At 41.7% G+C, this 21,182-nt stretch overlaps 1 protein-coding gene across 8 annotated transcripts in view; it reads right to left on the bottom strand.

Moving 5' to 3' along the window:
- unm_hu7910 (un-named hu7910) overlaps positions 1-21,182 on the bottom strand; it is a 225,457-nt gene that overhangs the window by 51,932 nt on the left and 152,343 nt on the right. For all 8 annotated transcript variants that reach the window (XM_043689310.1, XM_043689302.1, XM_043689307.1 and 5 more), the window contains one exon: positions 17,439-17,477. In XM_043689310.1, the coding sequence (XP_043545245.1) occupies positions 17,439-17,477 (39 nt within the window). The remainder of the gene's footprint in view (positions 1-17,438; positions 17,478-21,182) is intronic.

Raw genomic sequence — 21,182 nt, 5'->3', positions numbered from 1 at the left:
CAGGTAGATAGGATAGTGAAGAAAGCATTTGGTATGCTTTCCTTTATTGGTCAGAGTATTGAGTACAGGAGTTGGGAGGTCATGTTGCGGCTGTACAGGACATTGGTTAGGCCACTGTTGGAGTATTACGTGCAATTCTGGTCTCCTTCTATCAGAAAGATATTGTGAAACTTGAAAGGGTTCAGAAAAGATTTCCAAGGATGTTGCCAGGGTTGGAGGATCTGAGCTACAGGGAGAGGCTGAATAGACTGGGGCGGTTTTCCCTGAAGCATCGGAGGCTGAGGGGTGACCTTCTAGAGGTTTACAAAATTATAAGGGGCATGGATAAGATAAGTAGACAAAGTCTTTTCCTTGGGGTCGGGGAGTCCAGAACTAGAGGACATAGGTTTAGGGTGAGAGGGGAAAGATATAAAAGAGACCTAAGGGGCAACGTTTTCACTCCGAGGGTGGTACGTGTATGGAATGAGCTGCCAGAGGAAGTGGTGGAGGCTGGTACAATTACAACATTTAAGAAGCATTTGGATGGGTATATGAATAGGAAGGGTTTGGAGGGATATGGGCTGGGTGCTGGCAGGTGGGACTAGATTGGGTTGGGATATCTGGTCAGTTGGACCGAAGGGTCTGTTTCCATGCTGTACATCTCTATGACTCTATGATAAGTAACATACATGCCATTCAAGTGCCAGGGAAAGCCCAACTTGAAGACGACTTTCCACTACATTAGTAGCAGTGACCCTCCAAATATCAACAGCCTGGGGACTTGCATGTGACCAGAAACAGATCAACCACCTAAGCACCAAGGCTACAAAGACAGCCCAGAGCAGAGGCATTACTTTGCTAGGAGCTTACTCCCTACTCCCAAAAGCATGTTTACTATTGGCAAGGTACAAGCCAAGAATATTAGATTAGATTCCCTACAGTGTGGAAACAGGCTCTTTAGCCCAAAAAGTCCACACCGACCCTCCGAAGAGTAACCCACCCAGTCCCATTTCCCTCTGAATAATGCACCTAACACTACGGGCAATTTAGCATGGCCAATTCACCTGACCTGCACATCTTTGGACCGTGGGAGGAAACCGGAGCACCCGGAGGAAACCCACGCAGACACGGGGAGAATGTGCAAACTCCACACAGACAGTTGCCTGAGGTGGGAATTGAACCTGGGATCCTCGTGCTGTGAGGCAGCAGTGCTAACCACTGAGCCACCGTGCCGCCCTCAATACTGTCTCATTGCCTGGATAAATGCTGCTCCAACAATACTAAAAACGTTCAACAACATCCAACACAGAGCAGGTGGCCTGATCAGCACCACGTCCACCATTTTAAACATTCAGCCCCCACCCCCCCACAATGGTAGCACAACCACAAGATGCACTGCAGCAACCAGTCAAGCTTCTTTTGATAATACCTTCCAAAATCACAATCCGTCCAGAATAACAAGAATAAGAACCACAATGACTTCTGCAAGTTCCCAAGTTACACAACATCTATTATCCTCTCACTGTGCAGTGGGTGCACCTCCATCACATGGATTGCAGGGACTGGAAATGGCAACTCATTACCTTCAGGGCCAAATTAAAGTTTGTAAAAACAAAAGACTGGCCTTGTCCCTGTTGACATACATTGCAAAGTAAACCTTGTGTCACAGAGTAAAATAAGATTAATACTAAATTGCAGTTTAGATTAGAATAGATTAGATTACTTACAGTGTGCAAACAGGCCCTTCGGCCCAACAAGTCCACACTGGCCCTCCGAAGAGCAACCTACCCAGACCCATTCCCCTACGTTTACCTCTTCATACTACGGGCAATTTAGCATGGGCAATTCACCTAACCTGCACATTTTTGGACTGTAGGAGGAAACCGGAGCACCTGGAGGAAACCCACGCAGACACTGGGAGAATGTGCAAACGCCACACAGACAGTTGCCTGAGGCGGGAATTGAACCCGGGTCCGGGCCGCTGTGCTAACCACTGTGCCGCCCACAGTTCCTGGTCTCTAAACAATGTATGCAGCATATTACCAGTTGCACAGGTGTGCTACAAGAATAGTGCAGGGAACAAGGGACTGTAAATCTCAGGAAGGCATTCAGAACTGTCAACAAAACAGAACCTTACAAACTAATTCTCAACTCCCTTCAAATAGTCTAGCAAGTCACTCCATTCTCGAAAAGGTGGCTTAGCACCTTCTCAAAAGCCATTAGTTATGGCTTTTGTTTGCAACATCTACACCCCAGGAACGTTTATTTCACGAAACACCCATTTTATAAGCGGGGACAGTCTTGAGATGAAATCTAATGTCAGTAGGAGCTGTTTTTGCATATTGTTCTTCCACCTTGTTTTTATAATCGTTAACATTTATGATCCAGTGTTTCATTCTACTTGAGACATTGCGTCACTGATATTGATTCTGATAAATAATGTATCCTATACTTTACAGCATGATGCTGACAGATGAGTTCTCATGGGTTAAGGTCAGAAGTCACCACTGAATCAGACTAATCTGTTGTCAGATAATCATCAAATCGTTGGACATAAAAATATCTGGAGATCTTCTTGCAAGTAATCAGTTCCCAGTCATGACCAGTCCTCCAACTAACAGGATCTATAAATGAACGATTATGGTGTCATTATTGTGTTCTACCTTCACCTGAGTGTTAATAACATTTAAAGAGCATCCAAACATCTAACCTTTCAAACGCAAAGTAACGAGTGTTCAGGGCCAGCATGTTCCTGTTAGTGTTAAGGACAAGACTGGTAAGAGTGGGAAGTCTGGGTGAGTAGAGATATTGAGGATCTGGTTAAGAAAGAGACGACATATGGAGGATACAGACGGCTGGGATTAAGTAAATCCCCTGAATAGTGGGAATGCAGGAGGACAGTCAAAAGAGACATCATCAGTGTAAAAAAAGAGGACATGAAACGTCATTGGGCAGAAAGGGAATAGGAGAATCCAAAGAGATTTTACAAGTATATTAAGGGAAAAAGAATCACTAGAGAGAGAATAGGGCCAATTGAGTATCACCAAGGTCATTCATGTGTAGAACCACAAGAAATGGGCGAGATCCTGAATGAATACTTTCCATCCGTATTTATTGTGGAGAAAAACTGGGAAGCTCGCGAACTCAGGGAAATGAATAGTGATGCCTTGAAAAAGAGTCCACATCATAAAAGAGAAGGTGCTGGAGGTCTTAAAATGCATAAATCGCCTGGGATCTGATTAAGTGTATCCCAGGGCATTGTGGGAAGCTAGAGAAGAGATTGTGGGGGCCCTAGCAGAGATATTTATATCACTGACAGCCCTGGGTGAGGTGCTGGAAGACTGGAGGGTGACTAATGTTGCACCATTATTTAAGACAGGCAGCAAGGAAAAGCCAGGGAACTACAGAGTAGTGAGCCAGACATCAGTTAGGGGGTAAGTCAAAGAGTGCGGTGCTGGAAAAGCCCACAGGCCAGGCAGATCCGAAGAGCAGGAGAGTCGACATTTCAAGCAAAAACTCTTCATCAGGATGCTGCCTGATCTGCTGTGCTTTTCCAGCATCACACTTTTCAACTCCGATCTCCAGCATTTGTTGTCTTCACTTTCTCCATCAGTGAGGGGTAAGTTGTTGGAGGGGATTCTGAGAGACAGGATCTATGTGCATTTGGAAAGGCAAGGACCAATTAGGGATAATCAGCATGACTTTGTAAGTAGGAAATAGTCTCTCACAAACTTGATCGAGTTTTTTTTTGAAGAGGTAACATAGAACAATACAGTGCAGAACAGGCCCTTTGGCCCTTGATGTTGCGACGACCTGTGAACTATCCTCAGCCTTTCCTCATAAGACCTTCCCTCAAGACGAGGCAACATCCTGGTATATCTCCTCTGCACCTTTTCCAATGCTTCCACATCCTTCCCGAAATATGGCGACCAGAAGTGAGGCTGCACTAACGTTTTGTATAGTTGCAGCATGATATTGCGGCTCCAGAACTCAATCCCTCTACTAATAAAACCTAACACACCGTATGACTTCTTAATAGCACTATCAACCTGGGTGGCAACTTTCAAGGATCTATGCACCTGGACTCCAAGATCCCTCTGCACATCCATACTACCAAGAATCTTTCCATTGACCCAGTACTCTGCTTTCCTGTTATTTTTCCTAAAGTGCATTACCTCATATTTAGCTGCCTTGAACTCCATTTGCCACCCCTCAGCCCAATTCTGCAGTTTATCCAAGTCCCCTGGCAACCTGTGACATTGTTCCAAACTGTCCACTACTCCACTGACTTTAGTGTCATCTGCAAATTTACTAATCCATCCACCTATGCCTGCATCTAAGTCATTTATAAAAATGACAAACAGTAATGGTCCCAAAATAGATCCTTGTGGCACACCACTAGTAACCGGACTCCAGGCTGAATATTTTCCATCAACCACCACTTGCTGCCTTCTTCCAGAAAGCCAGTTTCTAATCCAAACTGCTAAATCACCCTCAATCCCATGCCTCCGCATTTTCTCCAAGATGATAGATGAAGGCAGATCAGTAGACATGGTCTACATGGACTTTAGCAAGGCCTTTGACAAGGTTACACATGGTAGACTAGCCAATAAGGTTAGATCATATGGCATCCAGGGACAGCTAGCCAATTGGATACAAAATTGGCTGGAAGGTAAGAGACAGAGAGTAGTGGTAAAGGATTGCTGTTCAGATTGGAGGCTTATGACTAGCATTGTGCCACAAGGATCAGTGGATGGTCCATTGTTGTTTGTCATTTATACAAACGACATGGATGAGAATATATGAGAAGTAATGGCTAATAAATTTGCAGACGACCAAAATTGGTGGTTGGTTGGACAGCAAGGATGGTTATCTGAGAGTACAACAGGATCTTTATCAACTGGGCCAGTGGGCCAAGTAGTGACAGATGGAGCTTAATTTAGATAAACGTGAGATATTGCATTTTGGTAAGACAAACCAGGACAGGACCTACACAGTTACTGTAAGGCCCTGGGTGTGAGATCTGGGGTGCAAGTACATAGTTCCTTGAAAGTGGTGCCACAGGTAGGCAGGATGGTAAAAAATGGTGTTTAGCTTCATCAGTCGGACCACTGAGTAAAGCAGTTGGGACATCATGTTATTGCTGTTCAAGATATTGGTAAGGCCACATTTGGAACATTGTGCACAGTTTTGGACACTCTGCGAGAAGGATGGTATTAACCTGGACAGGGTGTAGCAAGATTTATAAGGATGTTACTGAGACTGGAGGATTTGAGTTATAAGGAGGGGCTGGGTCTATTTTCACTGGAGTACAGGATGTGACCTTATAAAGGTTTATAACATCATGAGGGGTATGGATAGGGTGAACAGCCAAGGCCTTTTTCTCAGGGAAGGTGAATTCAAAACTAGAGGGCATAGATTTAAAGGTCAAAGGGGAAAGATTTAAAAAGGCACCTGAGGAACAATGTATATGGAACGAGCTGCCCAAGAAAGCAGTGGAGGCAAGTACAATTACAATGTTTAAAACTCAGGTATGCAGATCGAGAAAGGTATTGAGGGATATGGGCCAAATGCAGGAAATTGGAACTAGTTCAGTTTAGGAAACCTGGTTGTCATGGACGATTTGGTTCGAAAGGCCGGTTTCTCTGTTGTATGACAATGACTCTGAAAAGCAGTCTATATGGACATCAGTAAGGCGTTCGACAAGGTTCCCCATGGGAGACTGATTAGCAAGGTTAGATCTCATGGAATACAGGGAGAACTAGCCATTTGGATACAGAACTGGTTCAAAGGTAGAAGACAGAGGGTGGTGGTGGAGGGCTGTTTTTCAGACTGGAGGCCTGTGACCAGTGGAGTGCCACAAGGATTGGTGCTGGGTCCATTACTTTTTGTCATTTATATAAATGATTTGGATGTGAGCATAAGAGGTATAGTAAGCAAGTTTGCAGATGACACCAAAATTGGAGTTCTAGTGGACAGCGAAGAGGGTTACCTCAGATTACAACAGGATCTTGACCAAATGGGCCAATGGGCTGAGAAGTGGCCGATGGAGTTTAATTTAGATAAATGCGAGGTGTTGCATTTTAGGAAAACAAATCTTAGCAGGACTTATACACTTCATGGTAAGGTCCTCGGGAGTCACAGGTAGATAGGCATTTAGTAGGTTTTCCTTCATTCGTCAGAGTATTGAGTACAGGAGTTGGGAGATTTACAAGGATGTAGCCAGGGTTGGAGGATTTGAGCTATAGAGAGAGGTTGAATAGGCTGGGGCTATTTTCCCTGTGAGCAGTTAGTAAGTTTGTAGATGACACCAAAATTGGAGGTGTAGTGGGACAGCGAAGGTGGTTACCTCAGATTATGATGGGATCTTGACAGATGGGCCAATGGACTGAGGAGTGGTAGATGGAGTTTAATTTAGATAAATGTGAGATGCTGCATTTTGGGAAAGGCAAACCTTAGCAGGACGTATACACTTAATGGTAAGGTCCTAGGGAGTGTTGCTGAACAAAGAGACCTTGGAGTACGGGTTCATAACTCCTTGAAAGTAGAGTCACAGATAGATAGGATAGTGAAGGCAGCATTTGGTATACTTTCCTTAACAGATCTAAGTATAGGAGTTGGGAGGTTATGTTACAGCTGTACAGGACATTGGTTAGGCCATTTTTGGAATTTTGCATGCAATTCTGGTCTCCATCCTACCAGAAGGATGTTGTGAAACTTGAAAAGGTTCAGAGAAGATTTACAAAAATGTTGCCAGGGTTGGAGGGTTTGATCTGTAGGGAGAAGCTGAACAGGCTGAGGCTGTTTTCTCTGCAGCGTCACAGGCTGAGGGGTGACCTTATAAAGGTTTATAAAATAGTGAGGGGCATGGATAGGATAAATAGACAAGGTCTTTTCCCTTGGGTGGGGGAATCCAGAACTAGAGGGCATTGGATTAGGGTGAGACAGGAAAGGTATAAAAGGGCAAAGGTATAAAAGGGCCATAAGGTTCAAACTTTTCACGCAGAGATAGTGTGTGTATGGAATGAGCTGCCAGAGGAAGTGGTAGAGGCTGGTACAATTACAGCATTTAAAAGGCATCTGGAACGTTATATGAATAGGAAGGGTTTGAGAGAGATATAAGCCAAGTGCAGGCAAATGGGACTGGATTAGGTTAAGATACCTGGTTGGCATGGACGAATTGATCCGAGCTGTACATGTCTCTGACTCAATGACATAGCATAAAAGCAACAGATTTACAATGCCACAATAGCTTGTAGTTCAAAATGCGATAATACGCTCGAGAAAGGTGGACTAATATATGTAAATAGTTTCAATGCTGAAGAGTCCGCCATGCATACAGTCATTACCTACAAAAGCAAGAACTGCCAGGAGAATCAGGCTACATGCAGGAAAACAATATTAGTGGAACCTAAGATCCGAATCCATGTATGGTATGGAGATAATAGAGGAGCAATAAGTGGATCTTTGAAGGTTAGAAAGAGTTCATCAGTTCAAGTCAGTCATGTGGTAGTTACTCTTTACACAGCCATTTGGAGAAAATAAATTATAAAAAACTACTCCAGGTTTGGGCATGATGTCAACTTCTGAAGCTTGACAAGTAAATTTCGAGAATCGGCTGCATGTGCAGCTCAGCATGGAGATGTGTAAAAGATCAATGCAACAGTTGTACAGTAGACACAAACAGAAGTAGGCCATTTAGCCCATCGTGTCTTCTCTAGCAGTCAACGGAGTTATGGCTGAACTGATAGCCCTGAAGTCCATTTTTCTCCCTTTGCTCTGTACTCCTTGTTTCCCTCAGTTAAATATCCATCTATCTGAGCTTTGAATATTCTTCAGGACCCAGCCCCTAAAACTCCTTGCAGTACAGTATTCCACAGATTCACTCCTCTCTGGGAGAAGAAATCCCTCCATATCACAGTCCAAATGGGTGACTCCTCATTGAGGTTCTCCAGCTCAAGGGGTAACCACCTCTCCACATCTATCCTACAACTCTTGTACAGTTCAATAGGGACACCTCTCAATCTTCTCATCTCCGAGGGAGATGGAAACATGGAATGTGCTGCCTGAGGGTGGAGGAGGCAGGTGTTCTCGCAACTTTTAAGCAGTATCTGCTTGGGCACTTAAAATGCCAGGACATAGCTGGCAAAGACCAAGTGCAGCTAAATGGGATGAGTGCAGTTTGGTGTTTATTCTTGTCATTGACATGATGGGCTGAAGGGCCTGTTTCCACACTGAGTCTATAAGGAGGTCCATTAAAATAATTATTACCATTCTCTCACCTTATTGAAAAACAGAAGCATGTTATGCAGAATATACTTCACTCGTGACTGAGCAAGTCAGTTATCTTTCACATGATAAACTAAGCAAAACAGTGTAAAGACTTACTCTGGATTTATGAAATTTAGCATGTCTGCCCTCTACCATATGGACCTGGAAGTTTTCAAAAGCATTTGATATACTAAGTGAATGTATCTATACAGTGTGCTTTGTCTTCAATATTTCTGGAAAAATAATGTTGTGACTATTTCCCTTTATTTCACAGTACTCTACATTTTCTCCTATTCCAGATGTGGTATTTAAGACATGTTTTAGGACTGAACTTCGCTTCTTATGCCTTGTTGTAGGTCTTTTTTCACATCTTATGCTCTTACAGGTGAGTTTATAGATCCATGGATATGCCAATTTTTAGATCAATTTTTTCACTCTAACACTTGTACATTATGTTTCCTTCTTAGACAATAGATAGATAATAGGTGCAGGAGTATGTCATTCTGCCCTTCGAGCCTGCACCACCATTCAATATGATCATGGCTGATCATCCTTAATCAGTATCCTGTTCCTGCCTTATCTCCATAATCCTTGATTCCACTATCCTTGAGAGCTCTATCCAACTCTTTCTTAAACGAATCCAGAGACTGGGCCTCCACTGCCCTCTGGGGCAGAGCATTCCACACAGCCACCACTCTCTGGGTGAAGAAGTTTCTCCTCATCTCTGTCCTAAATGGTCTACCCCGTATTTTTAAGCTGTGTCCTCAGGTTCGGTACTCACCCATCAGCGGAAACATGTTTCCTGCCTCCAGAGTATCCAATCCTTTAATAATCTTATATGTCTCAATCAGATCCCATCTCAGTCTTCAAAACTCAAGGGTACACAAGCCCAGTCGCTCCAGTCTTTCAGTGTAAGGTAATCCCACCATTCCAGGAATTGACCTCGTGAACCTACCTCCCTCAATAGCCAGAATGTCTTTCCTCAAATTTGGAGACCAGAACTGCACACAGTACTCCAGGTGTGGTCTCACCAGGGCCCTGTATAGCTGCAGAAGAACCTCTTTGCTTCTTGATTTTAAATTTCCTTATTCATCCATTTTATGAGTTAACTCCCAATTTGCACATTTTTTTTCTTTATGTGTAGTCTTGTTTTCGAAACATTATGGTTTTAATACCTTTCCCGTCAAAAATAGATTTTTAGCAGCAATTAATTTCTTAGTCAAACTAAGAAATTAGTTTGGAGACAACCCTTTGCCCTTGCTATATTCCACAACAACAAATTGCAATCAAGTCTCAGCTTATGTCTATGCCTATCCTACCCTTATTACTGTAGATTGTAAGGAAAAGTAAATGTTACTTTGCTATTAAATTTCCCTGCATCTTCAGATGGCAGCAATTTGCCAATGACTTCTGCCTCCTTCAGTTATCCTGCTCGTGGCCAGTTCCTCAGTATTTGGGGAACATCTGTTATTTTCAATAACGGCAGTTTTCAGTTGTGAAAGGGGTCCGTTCCTGAGTCCATTTGCAAGTTAATTTGTACGCAGGCCAGAACACAATTCAGGATGTTATAAAGCAGCCGTTCCCAAGTACAGGAAACGTTCTTATGTCAGATTAGTAAAATTACACCCGAGTGGAATGGTGTCAGGAAGTCAGAGATCCGTAAATCAGGGACCCCCAGTACTTAATCGCTGGGTATTATTTTAAATGAAAGGCAGTTAACACGTTCCATCGTGTTTTTAAAAAATCAATGCTACTGAAGATTAACCACACTTCCCTACCAAAAGAAACACTTGTGGCATAGTGGTAATATTTCGACCTCTGAGCCGAGAAGTCTGGTTGAAATCCTACCTGCTCCAATACATCTTTGAGCAGGTTGCTTAAAAATATCTACACTTTGCTCATCACCGGACTGTATAAGTAACTGACTTAACTGGATACCCTGGACTGACAATTAAATTAACTGATTTTAATTTAACTCTCATGCAGTGAAGTTGCTAGCAATTCACTAACAATTTGTAAAAGCTTCTAATCATCAGGAAAACACAACAAAATCATTCATTGCAACACTATTAACTATAAGATACAACCTAGACATTTCTCACCATTTCTTTGTCACTGCAGCAAAATCCTAGTATTTCCAAGAAACATGATTGTGGGATGGCAGAGCTATGGGAGAAAACCAATCAGCGCAATCAATACAGCCTTGCCACAGTGTCATCACTTCCCAAGGTATCTTGCTTTAAAATGAATGCCCTCTTTTCCAAGGTGTGATATATATCATCTATCAACTCGTGTTAGCAGACAGGCAGGATTAACAGAGGCAGAGGGAAATGCATCCTGGTACCTTCCCAAATCTAAATTCTTGTATGAATCTAGACAGTGCACTATTAATAACATAGCTGCCAAATTAGCCAGGAACCTTAACCCAAGATTCTAGAAGGATACAGTGGGAACCAGCGTTCTTTTCCCCCATCTAGTCCAGTACTCAGATGAATACTAATCATCCTACTACTGACCCAGTTAAGATCAATCAACTCAACACAAATGATACATTGGGGCATTTCTGATCTATGTGACTCACAAACTGAACTGATATTACCAGTGTCTCTTTAAACTAATATAAAGGCAACTCTCAAAAATTATTTCCAGTACATATGTAAACATAAGAAAAAAATTCCTCAGAACTGGATGTGCTTCAGAAACAATGGACCGAATTGTCCTGTGGACACGGTGGCAAAATCTGAAACAGGATGGCTTGCAAAATAAGGCGATGTTCAATAACCTCAACACCTTCCCACTTCAGAGTCCTACAGCATGAAAACAGACCCTTTGGTCCAACTGGTCCAGGCTGGCCATAACCCCAAACTAAACTCGTCCCACCTGCCTGTGTTTCTTCCAAACATTTCTTATTCATGTACTTATCCAAATGTCTTTTAAATGTTGTAACTGACCCTGCATCCAGCACTTCCTGTGGAGGTAAATTCCACACATTAACCACCCTTTGTGTAAAAGATTTGCCCTTCGTGACTTTATTAAATCTCTCTCTTTTCACCTTAAAAATATGCCCCCAGACTTGAAATCCCTTACCCTAGGGAAAACACACTTGCCTGTCACCTTATGTATACCCCTCATCATTTCCAAGAAAGAGGATTGTAAGCTCTCTCCAGCTAGTTTCCACCAGCAGGGTTGCCTCCTGTTTTGTTCTGAAATTGACAGTTATCTAAGAGCAGCTTCCAGTCAATGGGAGCAAGCAGTCACTGATGCTTCCTTTGACAATGAACAGACACAAAGTGGAGGTGGGCATCACTGAAACCTCTTAATACCCCTCCCTTTGCAGCCGCAACGTTAATCAGACCACTGCAGCAGTTTGAGACCATCCTAATGGGAAGCTCACACTGACCGTGGGGGTACCCAGGCTATGCACCCATAGTTTGGGGGGTGGGAGATACTCACACCACAGTGAGAAAGGGGGCGGTGCTCGGACCCTGTGCCAACAGTGGCAAGAGGGTGGATAGACCACTTGGACCTCATTCCCATAGCAGGGGTGGGGGTGGAGGGCCACTCAGACTCCAGTCCCACAGCGGGAGGGAGAAGCCAGGTGAGAATGCGGGGGGGAGGCTTTAGGGCTCATACGCAGTGTGCTGCTGTCCAGTCTCTTGAACAGGGAGCAGACATAGCAAACGCTCACTGTGTCAATGCCATTGAACTGACTTGGGGGAGGTTTCAGCAATGCTGTTGGTCCCTTACACACAAGTATGTGTCTGCTCAGAAACAAACCCTGAGACAGAGGGGGGGGGGGGGCGTCAAGGCAGGCAGAGCAAGGAAAAAGGAAACTTCAGAAACTTCCAAGCCTCAGAGGAGAGACATTGAATCAATTAATCAATTATCCAAACGAAAACGTGTCTGCCCTTCTCCTTTGGATAATTGAGGTTCCTCTGTATTGAAAAAGACCTGGATTGTTTGTCAAGTCTCACCTTTTAGAATGACCATGTTGGTTTCAGTTCGCTCATATGTAAATTGCAGAAAAAGTTCTGGGATTTGCATAAGAACGAACTGAAACCAACCTGGTCATTCTAAAAGGTGAGAGACTTGACAAACAATCCAGGTCTTTTTCAATACATCATTTCAGTTGAATCACACTGTAAATTTTTGCGATAAATTCTATGCCTTAGGATCTTTTATTCCACAACCATCTGAAGGAGCAGCACTCCGAAAGCTAGTGCTTCCAAATAAACCTATTGGACTATAACCTGGTGTTGTGTGATTTTTAAACTTTGTACACCCCAGTCCAACACTGGTACCTCCAAATCATAAAAATATGAATTACAATTGCTGCATCATTTAACTGTTAAAGCATTTCATCAGGAAAACCTGTACAGACAAAATTTAGATAATGAAAAATAGAAATCCAAAAAAAAATTGAGATTGCGCTGTGGTGAAACACTGATGTTGAACTGAAGCATTTTGAATATTAAGGTTCTTATTTGGGAAGGTTTGAATTTGTTAATTGCAGCTGGGATACTAAGGGAGGGAAAGAAAAAAAAGTGAAATCAGGCTTCTCACTTGAATCTGTAGTCAGCCATTTGTGTTTTAAAGGAAGAGAAAACGTGGTGCATACACAAGTTGGTAGGCAATCAAATAACTGCAGTCAAATGACTTGTTATTATATAAGCTCTCACACAAGAATGTAGACCGTATGAAAAATTGCTTTGCAACTCACCAGCCATTTCAGTATTAAGACGACATAATGCAAAACCTCAGGTTATTGAATATAGGTGTCTAGATTAGAATGGTGCTGGAAGAGCACAGCAGGTCAGGCAGCACCCGAGGAGCAGGAAAATCGACGCTTCGGGCAAAAGCCCTTCATCAGGAATGAGGGCAGGGAGCCTCCAGGGAGCCCTTCTTCAGGAATGATTCCTGAAGAAGGGCTCATGCCCGAAACGTCGATTCTCCTGATCCTTGGATGCTGCCTGACCTGCTGCGCTTTTCCAGCAACACATTTTCAGCTCAGGTAGGACAGGTCATGGGGACAGTGCTGAGCTGGAAGGTTGGAACAGGGGTAAGGTGAGGAAGAGGGGAAATGAGGAAACTGGTGAAGTCCACATTGATGCCCTGGGGTTGAAGTGTTCCGAGGGGGAAGATGAGGTGTTCTTCCTCCAGGCGTCAGGTGGTGAGAAAGTTCCGATGGAGGCGGCCCAGGACCTGCATGTCCTTGGCAGAATGGGAGGGGGGAATTGAAATGTTGGGCCATGGGGCGGTGGGGTTGATTGGTGCGGGTGTCCCGGAGATGTTCCCAAAAGCGTTCTGCGAGAAGGCATCCGGTCTCCCCAATGTAGAGCAGACCGCATCGGGAGCAACAGATACAATAAATGACATTGGTGGATGTGCAGGTAAAACTTTGATGGATGTGGACGGCTGCTCTGGGGCCTTGGACAGAGGTGAGGGGGAGGTGTGGGCGATCAGGAGTTCACCATTCATCCTCTTGAACCGGTTTCATCTTCTCTCCTGCAAAATCCAATTCTTCAACCTGACAAAAGCCCCAGATTTCCATGTCTACTGCTGTGATCAGTGCACCAAATTTAGCAGTGCAATCTGCTACAGAGTGTTGAAGAATATCACTGCAAACTTCGACACTAAAGGATTGGAGGCAACTTAGCAGCATCACGCAAGGGATTTGCAGCAAGACCGACTTCAAAATGGAACAATGGTGAGGGGTAAAACAAAATCTCAGCATGTTTAGACAGGTTGAATTCTTGCAGATGCTGGTGAAAGCCCCCTATTCTGTGGCATCAAAGGTACAGAGAGCAGCAATACAGCTTTATTTATTTCATTTCAGTGGTGTTCAGTATTGCAAGTAGAGGAACCTCGATTATCCGGCAAGATCGCAAGGTCCTTATGCTTGGCTAAACTGTGTTATCCGTCACTCGATAAACCGAATGAAATATTCCCCACCTGTCACATTCGGATAATCAAGGTTCCTCTGTAATAACACCCACTGGAGCAATCATTAAGACCACTTTGCTTATTTCAAACTGTAAAGATCTTACACAGTCACACAGCCTTCAAAATTTACACAAAAAGGACAGACAACTACACAACTGTGTAGTCTTCCATATTTAGCAGTACTATGTTTATATTGCTCAAAACTCTTTAATCTGGCCACTATGTTACACAGGGCATACACTTGTAAACTTACATTTCAAATAAAAAAGTGCTTACGTGAGCAGCAAGTAGATATGCTTCAGATATCCAAGTATTTGCAAATTATTGACACCACTCACCCAGGAAGCATTTATAAACAAGATTTAACAAAAAATTAACTACAGGGCATAACAGAGTGTGTTAAAAAGAGGAGATTGAGGTTTGACTGAAATCTTGATGATAAAGGAGGAATGGGACAGTGTATTGGGTTTAGGAAGAAATTCCAGAGTATAGGCCATACATGAATGAACAAATAGCAGTCAATGATGTAATAAAGAGAAAGTAGGGATTACGCACAAGGCTGGTATAAAAGGGGGAGAGGCAGTGGGACAGTGGTAATATCACTGGACTAGCAATCCAAAACCCCAGGCAAATGTTTTGGGGACATGACTGGAATCCTAATGTGATGGATGAAATCTGAATTCAATACTGCCTGGAATTCAAAGACATGTAACCACTGGAAAGACCCAATACAAATATCCTTTAGAGAAGATTTGCTAACCTTACCTGATCTGGTCTATAAAGGTCTAAACAGCAAAGTGGTTGACCTTTGACTGTCCTCTGGACAATTGGGGTGGGCAACAAATGTTCAACCAGGAACACCCACATCACATGAATTAATAATAAAAAAGGAGGAAAATTAAGAGCTGCAGAAGAGAGAGAAAAATCAAATAAAGAGGAAGAGAAATGGAATTGAGGAGTAAAGGTCTTCAGATATTTCTACATAAGGTGAGAATTCTAAACCCAAAGGTCTAGAAACCTGGGTGCCAACCTCGCGATGACTTGAAATACTCAGAACTGAACTCTACATTGGATTTGATGCAAACCAAACTCTAAACGGATAGTTGAACTGAAAATAAAGGTAAAAGATTGGAAAGCATCCAGGAGGGCAGCAAAGCAATTATGTTAGGATAAGCGTTTCAGTAACTAATGAGCTGAGGAAGTGGTTAAGAAAGATGTTCCAGGAGATGAGAGCAGTCATTTGTAATGGAGTTGATAAAAGCCAGAAGCTCACTGCACATTGAACAGGACGTAGATTTGTTTTAACCTGAAGCAATGACTGAGGACAGAGAAGAAAGTAGCATTGAAGATTGTGGAGATTGCGACAGAATTTTTTAAAAAGGAGGATTGCTTCAGTTCTTCCGAAGTTAAACTGAGATCATTTGTGCTCTTTTAAAATTGGATGCTGGGATAAGCAGTCTGACAACACAAGGAAAGTGGAAGAATGGAGACAAATGAGACAGATGTAAATTGTACAGTTGTGAGCTCCAGACGCTAAAGGCAGAGCATGTAGATGCTCGAGAGGAAAAAAAACCAATGGTGCATCATCGCGACACTGCAAGGTGGGACAAGCAGCCACTGGAAAGTTGTTTGCACTATGATTGGAAAGTCAATAGCAGCAAGAAGATATGACAGTGCCACTAGTTCATAACAAGAGAGAGATGTTGGAGGAGGACACAGTCTTACAGCATGGAAACATTACAGCATGATCCAAATCATCAGTGCTGACTAGACAACCCAACCTGAAGTAGTCCCATTTGCCAGCATTTGGCCCTTATCCCTCTAAATCCTCCCTATTCATATACCCATTTAGGTGCCTTTTAAGTATTAGAGTCATAGAGATGTACAGCATGGAAACAGACCCTTCGGTCTAACCTGTCCATGCCGACCAGATATCCCAACCCAATCTAATCCCACCTGCCAGCACCCGGCCCATATCCCTCCAAACTCTTCCTATTCATATACCCATCCAGATGCCTCTTAAATGTTGCAATTGTACCAGCCTCCACCACTTCCTCTGGCAGCTCATTCCATACATTGTAAAATTAGGGTGGTCAACCTGCAAACATTGCAGAAAAATGGGGGAGAACTAAGGCAAAATACACTGTAGTCAGCCACTAAAGAATGTTTCTGTTCCAATGGAACTGTTACACGTTTTACTGTGACTGGTTTTCCTTCTAAAAGATATAAATAATTTCCCATAATACTGAATAGAAAATGCAAAAAGCCACTCAAAAGTATTTCCACACAACAATCTATTGGCATTTTTACAAATGCATTAAATTAGGTGTATGTTAGATGGGGGTGGGGGGAAGCAGTGGGTCAAGGTGTGAAGTGGTTTAGTGGTTGGAATGGATTTGGTGAGGGGGTCATTGAAAAACAGTTGGCTTGGGTCAGAGTTGAGGAGCTGTGCTTGATATTGCTGATTAAACTCTGCAATATTCCTGGTCATCTAAGTATAAATGCCACACATTTGGCTGAAGTCCCAAAATTGAGCTTATTGTTGTAAGCATTCAAAGGGTCAGAAGCAGCCCATTCAATAGTTCCACAATTTTCCTTACACTCACCACGCAATTTTACACATCAGCCATAAAACAGGCATCAGTTATTTATTAATTTGCAGTGCCATCTAGTGTGAAATGCTTTCCACTTCAGATCATCCATCACTGACTAAACTCCCATTTCAATTATGTTATTCACCACAAACCATGCTTGCAAAAGGGAGACATAGATTGTATCAACGACTCATAACCTACATCTGTTTTAAATCTCACAAATATTGTGAAAATGGCAATTAGGAAATACAAATTTTCCTGTTTAGATTAAGGCAGTCCACTTAATGTTACATGTACCAACAGAAACTGAAACAGGGGCAAACCTATTTCGGCCCAAGCTTTCCTCCATGTGAGCAAGGAGCTCTATGATGACAAAGATACTATGAGCAGTCAACACGTTTCAGTGCAACCTGGTCAATCCAGAGTTAATTCTGAGTAGAGCTTTCGAATTGATGCTCCAATATTTGATCTTTACCAATCAAGTAGTACTGAACTGCCTCACTCAACCAGATCAAATCAAATTGAAACAACACAATATAAAGACCTAACTCTGGCACCTTCATGATATCTGAAATGTATATTTTCAATGTCCTAAACAACTGTTGCTAAATGATTGTTACCATAAGCAGTTAAACACAAGATGGCGCTTACCTTTGTTTTCCTTCTTTAATTCAGAGTCAGATGTTTTGTCTGGAAGATTACAATAAATTTTGTTGGTTAAGGAAATTCAACAGTTTAGTGCTCATGCAGATTATTGTATAATGTTCTGGATGTAGGTTTGCTCGCTGAGCTGGACAGTTCATTTTCAGACGTTTCTTCACCATACCAGGTAACATCTTCAGTGAGCCTCTGAATGAAGCATTGGTGGTGTAGCCCACTTTCTATTTATATTTTTGAGTTTCCTTAGATTGGTGATGTCATTTCCTGTGATGCCATTTCCTATTCTTTTTCTCAGGTGGTGTAAATGGGATCCAAGTCAATGTGTTTGTTGATAGAGTTCCAGTTGGAATGCCATGCTTCTAGGAACTCTTGTGCATCTCTCTGTTTGGCTTGTCCGAGGATGGATGTGTTGTCCCCGAAGTGGTGTCCTTCCTCATCCGTATGGAAGGATACTAGTTGAGTCATGATAGAAAATGATGTCACCACAGGAAATGACATCATCAACCCAAGGAAACAAAAATAGAAAGCTGACTACACCACCAGTGCTTCATTCCGAGGCTCACTGAAGATGGCACCTCGTATGATAATGAAATGTCTGAAAATGAACCTTCCAGCTCAGCAAGCAAACCTACATCCAGAACCACAACTTGAGCTACAAATCTTTCCAAAACTCGCTATTGTATAATGTTTTTGAAATGCAAAAAATTGGAATTTTAGGCCCAAAAGATACTGACATTTGACAGACAAGTCATAACCATACATTTAGGGTAAGGAGTGAAGTGCAACTAATTATATTGAGGTTTTAAAGCAAATTAGCTTTTTTTTTTAAAAAAAGAACACTGGCACCTCTCACACAATTATGACTTCTGATAACATTCTAAAATCTACTTAGCACACAGACAAGGGCAATTTACTCTGGAATATGGAGTATAAATATATGGCAGATTCCTTTCATTTCCCTCTGCAAGCAAAACAGTAGCAGTGATGTAGAGGTGGAAGGAGAATGATTCCAGTTGCTGAGCACAACACTGGTAATGCTTGAACTGAAAGCTTCATGGTTACAAAGATTAGGAAATAGAAAGCATTTAGTTACACAAACATTTAAAAGCTGATCAGCTCAACGAGTGTTTTATTTTAAACCTGATAAAGGAATAGACTTGGTGAAATGTGTATAATCATCAGGACTGATCAGCAAACATCATGTGATATCATTAGAGTCATAGAGATGTACAGCACAGAAACAGACCCTTCACTTGGGGACTCTGCAGCCTCAGGACTCATTATTGAGTGTAATCATTTTAGAAGCTAAATACCTCCCCTACCCCAAACCACATCATGAGGAGGGATATTTTCAGCACAGCCAACACATTTTCACCTACTCATTGTCCCTATTATCAGCTTTTCACCTTCTCTGGCTTAAAAATCAACAACCCTTTTGCCTGATTAAGTTGATTTCTCCCTGTGGGCTCCAGCTCCACCTCTTCGGTCATTCCTTTTCCCTGCCAATAAACCACCATCTACACAGACACACACACACCTCCCCTCAACCCATCAGCATAAATACCACCTTTCCCCAACTGTACCAGTTCTGAAGGAGGGTCACTGGACTTGAAATGTTAACTCTGCTTTCTTTCCACAGATGCTGTCAGAGCTGCTGAGATTCTCCCAGCAATTTGTTTTTGTTTCAGATCATGTGAAAGCACTCCAGTTACTTTTTTTCAATTTAATTTTGACATATACCACTTACTTATTCAATGTGATGGTTCCTCCTGAAGTGTAAAATATGAAGTGAAAGCATTAAACACCACAAAACCATAGATGATAAATTTGAGTAAGCAGTTTAGGTTCTACAAGATTTTTTTTTACATGTAGGGTTGTAGTGGGGTGGGGCTGAGCTTACATTTTACTGGATTGAAAATATTCTTTAGAAATACTAAAATAGCTATTCCTCTGTTTAATAGTCAATGAACATGACTGCATTCACTACATTTACACAGAAAAAAAACAAAGACTCACATAGGTAATTCGTGGAAGTTTTATTGCTGACAAATGACATATCCAAAGTCACATTGTCATTGTTACAGTAAACAGGTTTCCACCTACACTTTATGCAATAGAATAAAATTACATCAAATCCAAATGCAAAATATTCCTTTATGTCAGCATGGCTTTTGACAAGTTGAGAACTACCAGCTTAAAGTCAGTTAATACACATGTAAACTTTTGACGGTCAAGTCAGCTGTACAAGATCCTTGACCAGAATGAAAACACAAAAGGCTATTCAAATCCTTTTCAAACATGGCAGATTAGCAACTTCTCCCAATTTGGAGCTAACACATCTCTAATTATCTCACTCCTCCAAACTTTATGGCTTTTTAAACTTAATTAATTGTCTTCAATAAAAATAGACGTACCATACATTAGCATTAATTTTGTCCGTTTTCATAAGGCTATTTACAAGGCAAATATGTAGGTACCAACATCAGTTGAAAGGTTTTATTGTTAATTCTGACCAAAAACTATCACATTTATAATGGGAAACTTAGTTTGGCTCTGAAAAATAGTTCTTACTGAAAATAGCGTTAGTTAAAATCTCCCTGCCATTTGTAACCACCACATATAAAGCACCAGTGCTAATCTGAGTATATGCTCTTCACAATTCTGTAAGGTTCACTTAGCTTTTCACACAATAGGTATAGGTAGCACTCAGGCTGAATTTACACTCAATTATTTTTTTAAAAATTTAAATTCTTTCTCCCCCAAAAAATAACATTAACAATGTTTACATCTGCACCATCCTTTGGCTAAACAGTTACATTTTGTTCAATAGATTTACTGCATCTACTCAATACAGTCTACTCGGATACTGATTTATTAAAAATAATCCATTTAGACATTGTTAAGTCTTTCAATTCAGTGTATATATTAAGCTTTGTGTAAGGTAACGCATCAGTTTTGAGAGCAGACTTTGTATGAGAACATAGACTGATAACACTTCTATTGAATATCTACCACCTCAGTCATTAGTGTTATGTGATTAGGTTTTTTTTATAAGAACCTTTGCACTGCATCTGACAGAATTCATAAAAGCACACTGGATCTAAAATTCTTATTTTTCTTAAAAATACACACACATGTAACTTTTTAAAAAATGTACTAATGGAAAGATATTCCACATTATCTTTTAGGGTGTTTCATCACATTATCTTCAACCCCAGAGGTCACACACTAATTGACAGACTGCTTTAAAACCAAAAGCAAAACTTAAAGAAATAACTAATAGTGGAATGTAGAGTGGCCTGGTCCAAATGTTTTGAAGTCTTTGTGATGATTTAAAGATCTGTAAAACAATACAAATTTCTAATTAAAAGTCCAGGCAGACAATAGTGGAATTGACTGACAATTATAATTGATCTGCACCTTTAGATACTGTTTATTTTGTCATGAATTCTGCAAGATGCTCTGTGATTTTAAATTCTCAATGACTAAGTTGTCTTGGACTTATATTTACTTAATCCACCTGGAGGATCAGATAGAGTCGCTGACTGTAACGATCACCTTGCAGGTCACTGCTGTAAAATGGCACTTCATCAGGTACAGTTACGCATCATTTAAAGCAGAGGTTTTGTTTTCTTCGAATGGAAGGAATATAGTAAAGAAAGAATAGGCTCAGGTAAACAGCTATCACGCAAAGGACTTCACTACATTGTATCACATCTCCGACAGGTTATAATC

This window comes from Chiloscyllium plagiosum, chromosome 4 (genome assembly GCF_004010195.1).
Source record: "Chiloscyllium plagiosum isolate BGI_BamShark_2017 chromosome 4, ASM401019v2, whole genome shotgun sequence".
Classification (NCBI taxonomy): Eukaryota; Metazoa; Chordata; class Chondrichthyes; order Orectolobiformes; family Hemiscylliidae; genus Chiloscyllium; species Chiloscyllium plagiosum.
This window is presented reverse-complemented; position numbering and strand designations above follow the sequence as displayed.